The sequence below is a fragment of the Lutra lutra genome, chromosome 12 (genome assembly GCF_902655055.1).
Source record: "Lutra lutra chromosome 12, mLutLut1.2, whole genome shotgun sequence".
NCBI lineage: Eukaryota > Metazoa > Chordata > Mammalia > Carnivora > Mustelidae > Lutra > Lutra lutra.
The window spans coordinates 53,254,300-53,266,916 of NC_062289.1; the positions used below are offsets into that span (position 1 = coordinate 53,254,300).

At 45.0% G+C, this 12,617-nt stretch overlaps 1 protein-coding gene across 1 annotated transcript in view; it reads left to right on the forward strand.

Moving 5' to 3' along the window:
- EMILIN2 (elastin microfibril interfacer 2) overlaps positions 1–12,617 on the forward strand; it is a 55,843-nt gene that overhangs the window by 427 nt on the left and 42,799 nt on the right. Inside the window, 2 exon segments of the mRNA XM_047698107.1 lie at positions 2–74; positions 585–707. Of these exon segments, the coding sequence (XP_047554063.1) occupies positions 2–74; positions 585–707 (196 nt within the window).

The window sequence follows — 12,617 nt, forward strand, 5'->3', positions numbered from 1 at the left end:
GACCTGGGCGGCGCAGGGCTGTGCCACGCCGGCCCGCAGCCCATGCACCCCGCGCGGCCGGGAGCCAGGAACAAGTAAGTGCGCCGTCCCTCTCCCGGATCCCCGCACCGAGCCCTGGGCCCCCAGCCTCCTCCTCCCCGACCCACAGCCGGGTCCGCAGCTGCCCTGCCGAAGGCGAAGAGCAGCAGCCGGGGGTCCCCCTTGGGCTGCCCGGGTGGCGCCTCCTCCCGGGAGGGCCGTGCACTCCACCGCCCGCGCGGTGGATCTTGCCAGCCCTTTCAGCAGTGCTGCCTCCAGGGCCGCGGGGCGCAGGGAGTGTCCCGCAGAGCAGGGCGACCAGGAATTACGGAAGCCCCTGGGACCACAGGCACTTTACTTTTTTTGTCGGCTAAAGGTGCGCGTTCCCCGAAGGCGCAGCCGCGCTCCCTCCTTTGGCTGCTTTGTGGGGCTCCCTCCTCCGCAGAGACGCGGGGCTCCCGGAGCTTCGCTGGGTCCGCGGCTCTTATCCGCTGGCCCCTTCTCCCCCAGCCTCATTGTTCTCGGGGTTTACACTGTGGCTTCTCGCTCTCTCTCCTTCACCCCAGGAACTGGTGCGCCTACATCGTGAACAAGAATGTGAGCTGCTCTGTGCTGGAGGGAAGTGAGAGTTTTATTCAGGCTCAGTACAACTGTGCCTGGAACCAGATGCCCTGTCCGTCGGCGCTGGTGTAAGTCCTTGTGCCCAGGAGCGGGCGGGGTGCGTCGTGACCTGGGCTGTGGGTGGCGTCGGAGCGTTGGGCTCCAGCCGGTCGGTAAATCTCTTCCAGAGGGAGAGAGAAAACTCAGCAGCTGAGAAGACTGAACGCTGAGCGGGGTCCCGGGCGCGCTGGGGGATTTTAGAAGCGTGTGTTGCCCTGAGTGACCATAGAGGATGCGCACGACTTGCGAGCTTGTGATCACCGGGGTATAGGAGGGGTGAACGAAGCCCCCACCCCCCCCTCTTTTTTTTTTCTTCTTTTAATTTTATTACTAACATAAGGCAGCTGGACCTAATTAGATCCATATTGTGTGTGCTGGGACACACAGAAGATTCCAAAATGTATACGGCTAAAAACGTTGAAATGTAGGATTAGCTGAGAGGTTTGTTCTAGCCTATGTCCTGAAAAAGGCGAGTTTTGTCCAAATGGCCCCATAAAACGGACCTCTTCCAGCGTTATAGCTCTCTAAACTGAAGTCCCAGCAATAACTTGCTTAAAAGTGAGTCATTTTTTTATGTTAGATTTGGGGATTCAGCAAACACTTTGTCGGGAGAAAATGGTCATCTTTTTGATGAGAATTAATCATCGTTTTGCTTATAAAGATTTCATCATCTTAAAAAAAAAACAAGGAGGAAGCAGTGAGATGGAATAGATATTCCGTTAACTACCTCACACACACTCAGTCGTCTTCTGGTAATCCTTTGTGTTTTGGGGTAAGTTGGTTATCAGAGGAGGAGTGCTGCGAATCAGTGGCTGTTGGGGAACACATGGGATGGCTGAAATGAATTGTTTTCCCCTAAGAATAAGTTGTTTGTCTTAGGGCACTGTTGTCATTACGGCAAAGAATAGCCAGTAGGCGGATCTGTCTTTGGCAAAGCAAAGGGACAGACTGAAACTGTACTCCAGGAAATCTTATTCCAGAAGGCGGTACATGAGGCTTCAGGCTTTGTGAGGTGGAAGTCGCCTCTGGATCATTCCACTTGGGCTGTTGTGGGAACTGCAAACAGGGAAGGGATAATTCCTGGTAGGCCAAGAGCAACAACAACAATGGCCTAGAAGAGACATACATCCCCCCTCGAATATACAGAGGAACAGGCAGACATGGAATCCCTAGCTCCCTGAGTTGGATTTGTCAGAGGGGATGCACGCTGTCATAGTGCCTGTATCTGTACTCCACAGTCTGTAGACCTCACAGTCCATGGCAGCAGTCATGGAAGCAGTCAGGGAAGGGAGAACCGAGTAAGATTTTTACATGGTGACAGAGACGTGAACTAAGTACTCAACACGGTTTGAATGGATGTGCTTAAACTTAGAATTATTAGTCAGGAATATTTCATTTGTTTTACCCAAGAACTGCATTTTGTGGTTTGCTATTACCTAAAGACTTGTGGCAACTCAGATAAATGAATTTTTCATTTGGGGAGGTCATGCTTTTCATTTAAAAGATGTTTTTCTTTTCTTTTAAATTATCTGAAATTCTTTTAGTTCTTGCAAAATTAAATGATGATTTAATTGTTGTTTTTGACCAAAACTCAGTGGAACAGATTCTTTGTCGTCAGTGGGGAGCAAATCACCTCCAGATCAGCAGGTTAATGAAAGGCAGTTGGAGCATATTTTCCCAGTGGGAAGGACAACAAAAGTTGCTATAAGAAGTGACAGATGTTTCTGTTGTTTTCTTAAATAGAACCAAAATAAGTGACCTGGTGTTTTTCTTCCGTAATAGCCACCTAAAACAATTCAATTGTTTTTATATTTTAGATACTGCATTGTAAGTGTGAAATTTTAAAAATAAGAATAGACTGTTTTAGCTGATCAATCTGAACATTTTGAAATGTAAATAGTTAATTCAGTCTTGACTTTTTTGTTTCTTTAGAGCTAGAAAAGGAATGGTTTACCTAATTTTTCAACTACTAAATGTGTCCTAAATTTTGATGCTTGGTGGATGATGGAAGTCAGAGCCCTTTATACTTAAAGAGAATGAATGGCTATTTAACATGGAATTTCCCAGGTGTTTCTGATGAATTCAGAAGTCCCAGTCACTTCTCTCAGTTCATGGGGTCGTTTTCAGATGAGGTCTTCAGGATTTGATCCTTAGAACCTGAGGCTGGAGGTTGGCCAAGAGGTTGGAGCCAGAATGCAGTTTGGCAGCTGGGACCCGCTGAGTACCTGGGAGGGGCAGGTGTGCACCAGCAAGGCCTTGCGAGGATTGGGGCTGGGTGGAGTTTCTAGGCATGGTGGAGGGAAAGGAGAAGGAGGAACCAGAAAGGAGAGAGAGCAAAGCCAACTTTAGAGGAGGAAACTTCATCTTAGGGACCTCAGGAGGGGAGGTCCATAGGTTGAGGTCCCGTGAGGCCGGTGGCTTTAGCTAGCAGGAAAATTTGCTTCTGCAGAAAGGATAGTGTCAGGTTAGTGGCAGACAGGCATCGCAGTTCGTGTGAGATTAAGGGAATAGGTCAAGAGGAAACTCGGTAACACAGGCATCACATGTGTTCCAAAGTCTTCGGTGGAAAAAAGGGAGTTGATAGTAGCCAAGCAGGTGAAAAATCACTTAGAAAATGCTGCGTGTTCTGAGATGGAAGTGGAGAAGCCAAGGGAGACGTTGAGCAAACTCTCAGACACGGGGGGAAATCAGCTAGGAAACGAGGTTTAATGGGAAGTCCATAGAAATAAGTGGAGAACATCTGTGCCTGGTCGTGTCATTGGGCACTGAACCTCGTCAGGCTGTACAGACCTAGCCCATGTGCCTTTCCAGAAGGGTTAGACCTTGCTCCGTTGAAGAGCCTTGATTCCAGGTTGCAAATTTGGGCATCGTTATGTGAAACTAGGGCAGAGAGGGTGTTTGTGTATGTGTGCATTTTGAGTCATTATTTTTCTGAGACCAAAAGAAACTTCTGTGTGTCAGATGCTGCGTTGGGGCTTTTCATTCCGTAGATGAGGTTATTTAATTCTTTCAACAACCGTTCAAGATGGAAACCATGGTCCCCGTCTTGCCAATGAGGAAACAGAGGCTAGATGTTCCCTAACTTATCTATGGTCACGTGACGCTAAGTGGCTGAGCTGCCCGCAAACCCAGGGCTTCTGGCCTTTGGCCCCATAGAGATGGAGAATGCATTTGTTTGTTTTAGTGTGTGCCTTTCGGAGATTGCCCAGTACTCAACTATTAAGAACAATTACACCTTTCGTAAAAGGCAATTCCCATGTAAAAGTGATTGAGAACTGTTTGTGTGGGTTATTTGCTTCGATGCATTGGACTGTATAATTTTTCATACTGTCCACTATGCTATATGGTTTTTTTTTTATTTTTCCATTTTATTGAGATTTAGTTGACATACAGCACTGCATAAATTTAAGGTATACAGCCTAAGGACTTATATATGTTGTGAAATGATTGTCACAGTAAGTTAACATCCATCATCTCATGGAAACAACCACAACAAAAAGGGCAAGTTTTTTCCTTGTGATGCAACCCTTAGGATCTACTCTCTTAACAGATTTCAAATACACCATACAGCAGTGTATGTATGTACATACACTTATGTACATTACATCCCCAGAACTTTGTTACAACTGGAAGTTTGTACCTTTGACCACCTTCGTCCAGTTCCCACTCACCCCACGCTTCCCTCTGTTAGCCACAAATCTGGATTTTCTGTGAGTTTGTGTATTTCTTTTAGATTCTGTGCATAAGTGAGAATATACACATGCATACTATGTATGTCTACATACAGACATACAGAATTTCTTTCTCTGACTTCCTTCACTTGGCGTAATGCCCTCAAGCTCCTTCCTAACATGGTAGGATTTTTTTTTTTAATGGCAGAATAGTATTCCATTGTCTGTATAAACCACAACTTCCTTATCCACTCATCAGTCAGCAGACGCGTAGGTTGCTTCCATGTCATGAGGATGGGGTGCTGACATCTGTTTAACATCGAATCTTTGTTTCCTTTGTGTATATACCAAGAAGTGAAGTTGCTGGATCATAGTGTACTTCTATTTTTAACTTTTTGAGGAAACTCCACACTGTTTTCCATAGTGGTTGTACCAATTTACATTCCCACCCACAGTGAAGAAGCATTTCCTTTTCTCCACATCTGCAGCAGCATCCATGTCTTGTCCTTTTGATGTCTTATTTTAATAAAGTATTCAGGGCCTGACTTGGGTGAGAGAACCTCCCAGGGGCACGTTACTGTAATGAGAGGAACCCCTTCATCCCCTTACATCTTCAGAGCAACTGCATGGCGGCATTATCCCCATTCTACAGAAGGTCATGTTGTTAGGAAGTAGTCGATCCTGGATCCAAATCCAGTCATAGTTCCAAGCCTTAGACTCGTCTCCCTCCACACCGCATGGTCCCTTGCTGTCTGGACCCACACCCAAGGGTGAGTGTGATGCCTGCCACAGCAGGTGCTGGGACATTGGCACCCCTGGTGAGATGGAAGGCAGGGGCGATGGTCTGAGGTTTCCTAGATCCCCGTCTACATGGTGGTGGTGTTTGTGTGGACTGCTGGTAGGAGATGGCGTTATCTTCTCCTTCTTGGACGAGGCATTGTTTCCTTTCCTGCATCGTTCATGCATAGCGCAGTGATTCTGGATAGTCCTTAACCTCCCACTCCACTGCTTCAAGTCCAGCTGACTTCTGTTAGTATTTGAGGCATTTGGGGGGCATCATTTGTGCAGAGCAGCTGCCCTGTAGGGGAGGACATCTGGGGATTCCCAGCTGGAAGGCAGTATCATTTCCCTGTATTCGCTTTGCTACCAGCTTGGGGTGGAGGCTCTGTAGGGCGGGGTTTCCTACTCTGTGCGCACAAACTGACTTGGGTTTATCAGCATCTACCCAACCCTGCTCCTGCCCCCTCTCGGGTGTGTTGCATCGGGGTGGAATTTTTCCTATGAGCTCTTTAAAAGAATCTCATCAGTTGGGGCAGGAACTGGGTGGGACCAGCTAGGGGAGCCTGTGGCACTGTGATAACACAGAAGAAGAATTTGTGAATGTATAGCAGGTGTTGAGTTCTAAGTGCTGAGTTCCAGAACTCCTGGAATTCTCAGATTCCAAGAGGAAGCCGCAGATCGTCATTCAGTTGGAAGTAAAGTTGTCTATTAGAGAGCTATCTCAACCAGGAAAAGCTTTTTTTTTTGGACAAAGAACACTTAAGGCTGCAAAAATAATGAGGACTTATATCTTCTAGAGTAAATTCTACAGTTTCTACATCTCCAGGAATGGAATTCCATTCACCTGGAACACGTACCTCTTGTGCGTATAGCTTGGAGGGTAATTTTTTTTCCTTCAGCTTTTAAACATCTTGTAGTCAGTTGGCTGTTAAAAACTTTGCTCCTTGGGTTTGAGGGTAATTTGAATCAACTGAGGGAGCCTGAGCTGGTGTCTGGAGAAGGAGAGAATGCACGCTTGGAGTGGCGGTCCCCTGACCCCAAGAGCCGTATGCACTTTCACCCTTCTTCAGTTGGCCTTCCTTATCAGCTTTTCGGGGCTACCTCTGTCTTGTTGCCCTAAAATCTTCTGACCTTCCTTTCAAGCTTCTTTGTACTTTCATCCTTTCCCTCTTCTTAGGTTCCTGGTAGATCAGATGCTAGGTTTGTAGAGCCCTTCTACAGTCATGTTTTTCTTATCACAAGCTCAGCCAGATAAGTTAGGACAGAGACAGGGGTCTTAGAAGAAGTTTGTGGTTCAGGGCTACATTTTCCACCTTTTATTAAAATAAATGGGATTCAAATAGAGCTTATGGTCTTAAAAACAATTGCTTCTCGTTTAACCCCCTTTTTGTCCCTTTATTTGGTCTTTCCCCACTGATCTGTTCTCTGTTGGCACTTGGTAAATGAACTAAAATTCCGAGGTAGCCAGGAAAGGGGAGATAAATGGAGCAAGTGTCCCCTGAGGTAGTCCCTCTAACTGACTGATGTGGCCAATGTGTTTTGGAAGAGGAAATAGAAACCTTGGCTTCTGGCCTCTGCTCTACTGCCACCGAGCTGTGTGACTTCAGGCAAGTCCCTCAGCCTCTCTGAGGCACATTCTCCTCATCTCTATGTTCCTGGTGAAGTACCATAGCTAACAGAACTTTTAAAAGTGCGCTATCATGGTGGGTGGGGTGACTGGGTCATGGACATTAAGGAGGGCACGTGATCTAATGAGTACTGGGTATTTGTTTTGTTTTGTTTAAAGATTTTATTTATTTATTTGTCAGAGAGAGAGAGAGAGCACAAGCAGGCAGAGTGGCAGGCAGAGGCAGAGAGAGAAGCAGACTCCCCGCTGAGCAAGGAGCCCGATGTGGGGCTCGATCCCAGGACCCTGGGATCATGACCCGAACTTAAGGCAGCGGCTTAACCAACTGAGCCACCCAGGGGTCCCATGGGTGTTTTAGGCAACTGATGAACCACTGACCTCTACCCCTGAAACCAATAATACATTATATGTTAATTAATTGAATTTAAATACAAATAAGTTTAAAAAAATAAACCATTCCATTTGGTAAAAAGAAGAGTGCACTTCATACTCCTGTAGGGTACACTTAGCAGGAAAGTCTCATGAACATTCCTTATTCTCATCATTTGGAGTGTTGCTGCTTCTCAGGTGGGCTTATCGTTGAAGGATTCGAATTTGGAGTTAATGCTTCTGGGCATGTTAGAGAAGGTCTGAAGTGCCAAAAAAATGAAATAAACTCCGTAAACAAAGATAAGAATTAAGTAAATGAGTAAAATCAGCTTTTGGACATGACATTGACTTAGAGAGTGCTTTGGAAGCAGAGTCAGCAATGGTTTCTTTGGGGGATGCACATCGGTAATTATGGACGATGTAAAGTAAACATTCTGGGGGTGGTGGGCCCTGGTCGCTGGTCCTGCAGGTGTGTGCGGGTCTGTGGTTGCTGGGTGGAGAGCCAGAGGGACCTTCCAGGTTGTGTGGGCCTCGGGAACTCTGCTCATTCTCCCTTTCGGGGAGAATGAGCTCAATCACCTTTCGGCCAGCCGCTGTGCTGCTTTAACCCTTTGCCTTGAGAAAAAGTCCTCTTCCTCTGTTTGATAACAGCAGGACGTCACTAAGGTTCACTGAGTGTGAATAATACAGTAAGTACTGCACAGCACAGTTACCCAGTGTTTTTCATACTGGTGTTGAAAACCTAAAGCTGACAGACTGTACCAGTGTTCAGACGATGTACAGACTGTCACCCAAATGTTCTTCTGACTTACTGCTGGTCCAAACAAACACTGACTTTTTTTAATGACTCAGAATTATCTGCTTCTGTCTTTGATAAAGTTGTTTTCTGGACTTAAAAATAACAAAGACCCACTTGATAAGATGATGCCAGCCTGACTTCTCCACACGGAGAACAATTTTCCTGGACAGCTTGAGAGAGGAACATAGTTGTTGTCCACGTGACAGCAGTTCCTATTGGAGGAAAATAATGAAATGATTAAAATGAAACTGCCCAAGCAGTTTTATTCTTCTTTCTTGTTTTAAAGTGGTGATGTGTGCTGGACAAAAGTAGGGGCAGTTCAAACTAACCAAATCCCTGGTTTGAAAATGCTGTAGAAGCAAACTTTTCTGGGTGTGTTAGGACCCAGCTGTTCTCCACCCCCCGCCCCTCCCCCTCACTCTCCACTAAGAAAATATTAGATTAGGGAATACGCCTAAACATTATTCTCTGCAGTGTCAGCCTTTCAGGGCAGTGTCTTTTACTAGGCATTTGCTTAAGAGACCGATGGTTTAGATGAAGCCTTCTCACACTGGCCATTTCAATGAAAGGAAATTTACTAGGAGACCGCTCAAATTTTCCTAACATTCTCTGGCTTCATACATATTTGTGATTGTACAGGGTCTGCTGAATGGGCTTTATTCAGTTATCTTTTAAGAGATTTGCTCACAATCCATTATAAAAAAAAGGTTCTAGAGATTTCCTTCTTCAAGTTGTTTCTCTATAGCTGCTCAACAAGGATTCTGTTGAAGCATTGTGGGATACGGACTTAATTTTTTTTTTTTCTGAACTACAGTGGTGAAAATGCCACCTGTTTTTCTGCTGAGGTTTTCCACGTATCTTGAATTCTTTTTATTTAAGTGCAATTAGCCAACATATAGTATATCATTAGTTGCAGAGGTAGGATTCAGTAATTTACCAGTGTGTGTAACACACAGTGCTCATCACATCACGTGCCTTCTGTAATGTCCATCACCCAGTCACCCTCCGTTTGTTTCCTTTGGTTAAGAGTCTCTTACAGTTTGTCTCCTTCTCTGAAAACAGCCCCAGAGCTCTAGCTCTGATTGCGACATAACCCAGGGCGGGGCGAGTTTCACAATCCAGCCATTTGCGGGAGATCTTTTCACCATTAAGCGTTTCTCTGGCTTGTGTCAGTGTCAACGCAAAGAGCTCTCCTGAGCCGGTGGAATGAGGCCTTGGGCAGGGAGGCAGAGTTGAGCCTTTTTCAATGTTCTGAACATTCCAGAATCTTGGTCCTGCTGGCTGTTCTGAGAAGCCCCAGGCCTGGTTCAGGCGTCCAGGGGTGTGCGTTGGAGATTCATCAGCTGCTTTCAGCTGGGACAGCAGCTTTCCAGGACGACAGTGCCAGGTCAGGGGTCTGACTCGGTCACAATCAACGAAGCACCCTTTTCCCATCCCAACACGCTGCATCATCTTCTGGCAAATCACAAGATATTTGGGAGTCATTCTGTTGCGTTATGGCAAAAACAGCTAGCAAGATAGAACACAGATTCCTTGCTCACTGAGGGTGCAGGAGGGAAGGCAGAAACCCCATCCATGGCTTGCTTCCTGAACCAAACAGCACAGTGCCCTCCAAACACTCCTTGTCAGAATTGGCACTGGGAAAATAATAATCTCAAAGAGTAGTCACTCTGTCCTATTTTATTTTATTTTTTAAAAAGAAAAAATTTTATTTATCTGAGAGGTAGAGAGTGAGTGAGAGAGAGAACATGCGCGGGAGAAGGGGTACTGGGAGAGGGAGAAGCAGACTCCCCCCTGAGCAAGGAGCCTGGCCTTGGGGCTCGATCCCAGAGTGCTGGGATCATGACCCAAGCTGAAGGCAGACGCTTAACCAGCTGAGCCACCCAGGTGCCCCTTGTCATATTTTCAAAACACTAATTTATGTCTTTGGTTTTCTGTGTATTATATTGTGCAAAATGGCAATTTTGTTTGTTTTTACAAAATGGCAATCTGAAGGAACTTAGAAACAATTCTGTTTTGACGATCTTCCTTAGTCAATGATCCATACCTTGAAAAGTACAAAAACAAACATTAGGTCTATATTCCCAATAGATAAAGCAAATAGCTGTGTGAAGAGTAATATGATCCATTTAAAAAGAAAACCCAAAACTTTAGTTAAATCCTCTTTTTGAAAAACTGAAAAACACTTAATGTTGTGGTTTTGGTTGCTACTTAATGGAGTTCTATTATTGCATCGTCAAGACAAGACTCTCTGGCACTCAATTTCATAGTCCTGAGGAGATTTTAAACACCCTAGTGCAGAAATGCATTGTGTATGTATAATATTTATTTTATATTTGTATTATATTTATATATAAATATTATACTTTATAATATTTATATGTGTATGTATATATATATACATATAAGTAATATAAAACCGCTTTATCGAGGTATAACCTACATAAACCATACATATTTAAAGTTCTATAAATGCTTTGACATGTGTATGCACCCATGAAGCCAACGTCATAATCAAGATATTGATAATAGCCATTACCCCCAAAATTTTCCTCACACCCCCTGGCCATCCTTTCCTTCGGTTTCTCCTCACATGACCCCTAGACAGCAGCTGATCTGCTTTCTAGCACCGTAGATAAGTTTGGATTTTCTAGTGTTTTATGTGTAAGTAGTCATATACTACGTACTCTTATGTTAGCCTTTTTCCATTCAGCGTACTCATTTGGCGGTACATCCATGTCCTACTGTGGTATCAATAGTTGATTGTATTGTTGAGTGGTATTGTATTGTTGAGTGGTATTCCTTTGTATGTGCGGACCACTGTCTGTGTATAGTTGTTTTGTAGTGGAGGGTTTGTGGCAAAATGGTGTGGAAACTCATTTGTATTGATAGTAAGGTTACTTCTCTGGTTTTTCTGAAAACAAATTAGATGGTAACAGATGTATAACAGATGTAGGGCACTAGATAAAACCATAGTGGATGGAGTAAGAAAAACACATTTCACGTTTAGAGCCCTGGAAAATGTTGGATTGAGTCTGCATAATTAGCTTAAGCCATTTCAAGTTGGCAGAAAGCTCAGTAGGGTTAAAGGAGACTCATTTGGAGACTGTTGGTTACTCCGTTTCATTAGACAAATATATATTTTTCCAATTTTAGTATATGTGCTGCCGAAGTGAGCACGACAAATATATATTTTTAAAGATTTTTTTTATTTATCTGGCAGACAGAGACACTGAGAGAGGGAATACAAACAGGGGGAGTTGGAGAGGGAGAAGCAGGCTCCCCACTGAACAGGGTGCCTGAAGTGGTGCTTGATCCCAGGACCCTGGGATCATAACGTGAGTCAGACAGATGCTTAATGGCTGAGCCATCCAGGCGCCCCTCATTAAACAAGTATTTTGTGAAAGGCCTACATCTGGCCCAGGACTAGGCCTGTGGGGACACAGCAAGGAACCTGACCTCTCTCTTGCCCTCCAGAAGTTCACATCCAGTCAGTGAATGAGACATAGATAGAAATAATTACAATGTGAAAGGTGGAAATGAGGGTTGCAGTACAGAAGTACAAGTAGCCAAGGATGATCAGAGGTGGAAGGAATTACTTCAGCCAGGAGGACTCCAAAAACCTGTTTGCAGGTGGTGGTGACATCTTAGCAGGATGTCACTTAGCATCTTTGAAGGATGTCACTTGTCAGCTTTGCATCTTTGAAGGATGGTTCCCATTGAGTATGTGCAGATATAAAACAAGAGAACGAGTATATGCCAGCATAAAACAAGAGAAGTGAGTTAGGGCCTGGAGGTGGGAAACGAAGGGGCATCTGTGGGGAAGTGTGAACTGTCTGCAGGGCTGCCTTCTCCTGAGGGCTGAGGGAAGGCTCTGCTTTGAGCTGCTCTCCCGGGTGCATAGATGGCCATCTTCTTCCCAGTGTCTACCCATTGTTTGTTTCTCTCTGTGTCCCATTGGATTAGGGCCCATCCCTGAATGGGGGATGAGGACTCCAACATATCTTTTTTGGGGGACATTAATTCAACCCATAACAACCAGTGTTGGGAGGTTGGGCTTTCTCATTTAGGCAAAGGGAAGTCATGGAAGGTTTTTGATTTGGGACACCATCGGAATTTCGCCTCCAGATGTTGATCAGACCATGTGTGCAAAACAACTCTGAGAGAGGGAGCACTGGGTGGGGACAAGGGGTGTTGGGAGGGAGCTCAGTCCATGCCATCCATGGAGAACATGTGGTGGGTGTGGTGGGGGAAGCAGAGGACGAGAAGCAGCCACCCAATCAAATAGCCTGGTGGCCCCTCCTCTGCACATGTTGAGGGTACATGAAGAGCTATCATGGTCTGTGGTCTGTGTAGTGTGTTTCCACAAAATGGACCACATGTGTGAAGCAAGGCAAGTTAGTTCAAGGACTGTCACTTGAAGGTTATGGCAGGATTGCCTTTACGCATGGGACAGTCTCTGCATTGTTCATCACCTTTGGTCAGGAACCAACTACAATTTTTCACATGGGCAATTGAGACCATTATTATGGAAGGAACCCATATTTTTAGTCTTATTGCGTTTTTTTGCCTTATGGTAAATTTATCACATAGCACACGGAGTGTATGGATATCACTTAGATAAAGCTTTATAGTTTCACAGTTTTCACAGCTATTGTCAAATTTTATTTTTCCAATATCTGAGAGGTAAAAG